The sequence below is a fragment of the Sinocyclocheilus grahami genome, unplaced genomic scaffold, assembly GCF_001515645.1.
Source record: "Sinocyclocheilus grahami isolate Dianchi unplaced genomic scaffold, SAMN03320097.WGS_v1.1 scaffold212.1, whole genome shotgun sequence".
NCBI lineage: Eukaryota > Metazoa > Chordata > Actinopteri > Cypriniformes > Cyprinidae > Sinocyclocheilus > Sinocyclocheilus grahami.
Window position 1 is genome coordinate 1,063,499 of NW_015505391.1, and position 950 is coordinate 1,064,448.

The 950-nt window shown below is 37.7% G+C and overlaps 1 protein-coding gene across 1 annotated transcript in view; it reads right to left on the reverse strand.

Annotated features, from left to right (window-relative positions):
* The window catches only part of LOC107596013 (serine/arginine-rich splicing factor 11-like), a 29,441-nt gene that overhangs the window by 16,942 nt on the left and 11,549 nt on the right, over nt 1-950 (reverse strand). Inside the window, exon 2 of the mRNA XM_016286614.1 lies at nt 487-620. Coding sequence (XP_016142100.1) covers nt 487-620 — 134 coding nt within the window. The remainder of the gene's footprint in view (nt 1-486; nt 621-950) is intronic.

Genomic DNA, 950 nt, shown 5'->3' on the forward strand with positions numbered 1-950 from the left:
AGTGATTTTGTGCTGTTTCACCCTGCTTTTCTAATTTTCTAGCAATGCATCAGTTCACTGTTAAACCCCTATTCAAAAGGCAAAACCCATTTATGAATATGAACTAATGACTGTGTCCCTAATCCCTCGAGTTTAGCAAAACAATAAAAGTGTGTTGACACAGTCCTGATGTTGTTACATAACCCAAAAGAATGATCTTAATCACCTCCATCATTTCCACATCCTCCAGCTCAACTGATAAACAAGTGAGCTGGTGTCACTCCACCCACCTCCAATGAACTCACAAAATAAAACAGAGCTGATAGCAGTGATAGCTCAGCACACAGACTCATGGTTATCATACAAATCTGGGACACAAAAACACACAAAATAATGTCAGGAAGCCAATTATGGTTTGTTCTTCTCAAAAGTTTGATTTGCAGTTAGATAGTCAGTGTCTTTGTATAATCTGGCACACAAATGTAACACACATGCAAATGTACTAACCTTCAGCGCAGGGGACAACAATCAAAGCTCTGTCTATAAAAACAGTGTTGGTTAAATGTTGTGCCACACCAACACTGGAAGGCTCTCGATACTTTATGTAACAAACTTTGGATGAAAAGGAAAGCGGTGCATTGCTGAAAGAGAAGAAAAACAAGGATTTAATTCCCCTTTTTTATGAATATACTGTAGATATAATATGCTGCATAGGACTGTACTTTTCTCTGGTCAATTATCAAAACAGAAGATATGAACTTTGCAAAGTCAGAGTCTATAAGGCTGATCTTAAGTGGAGTTAAAATACTATGCAAAATAGTGCTGTAATAAATTAATGTAGAGGACTTCCTCTGTGGTTTAGCTGCTGTCCTAAGCAATTCTTAAAGGGATAGTCCACCCAAAAATTAACTCTGTCATCATTTAGTCCAGTGTTTCCCAACCTTTTTTTTTAGTCGCGGCACCCTTTGGAA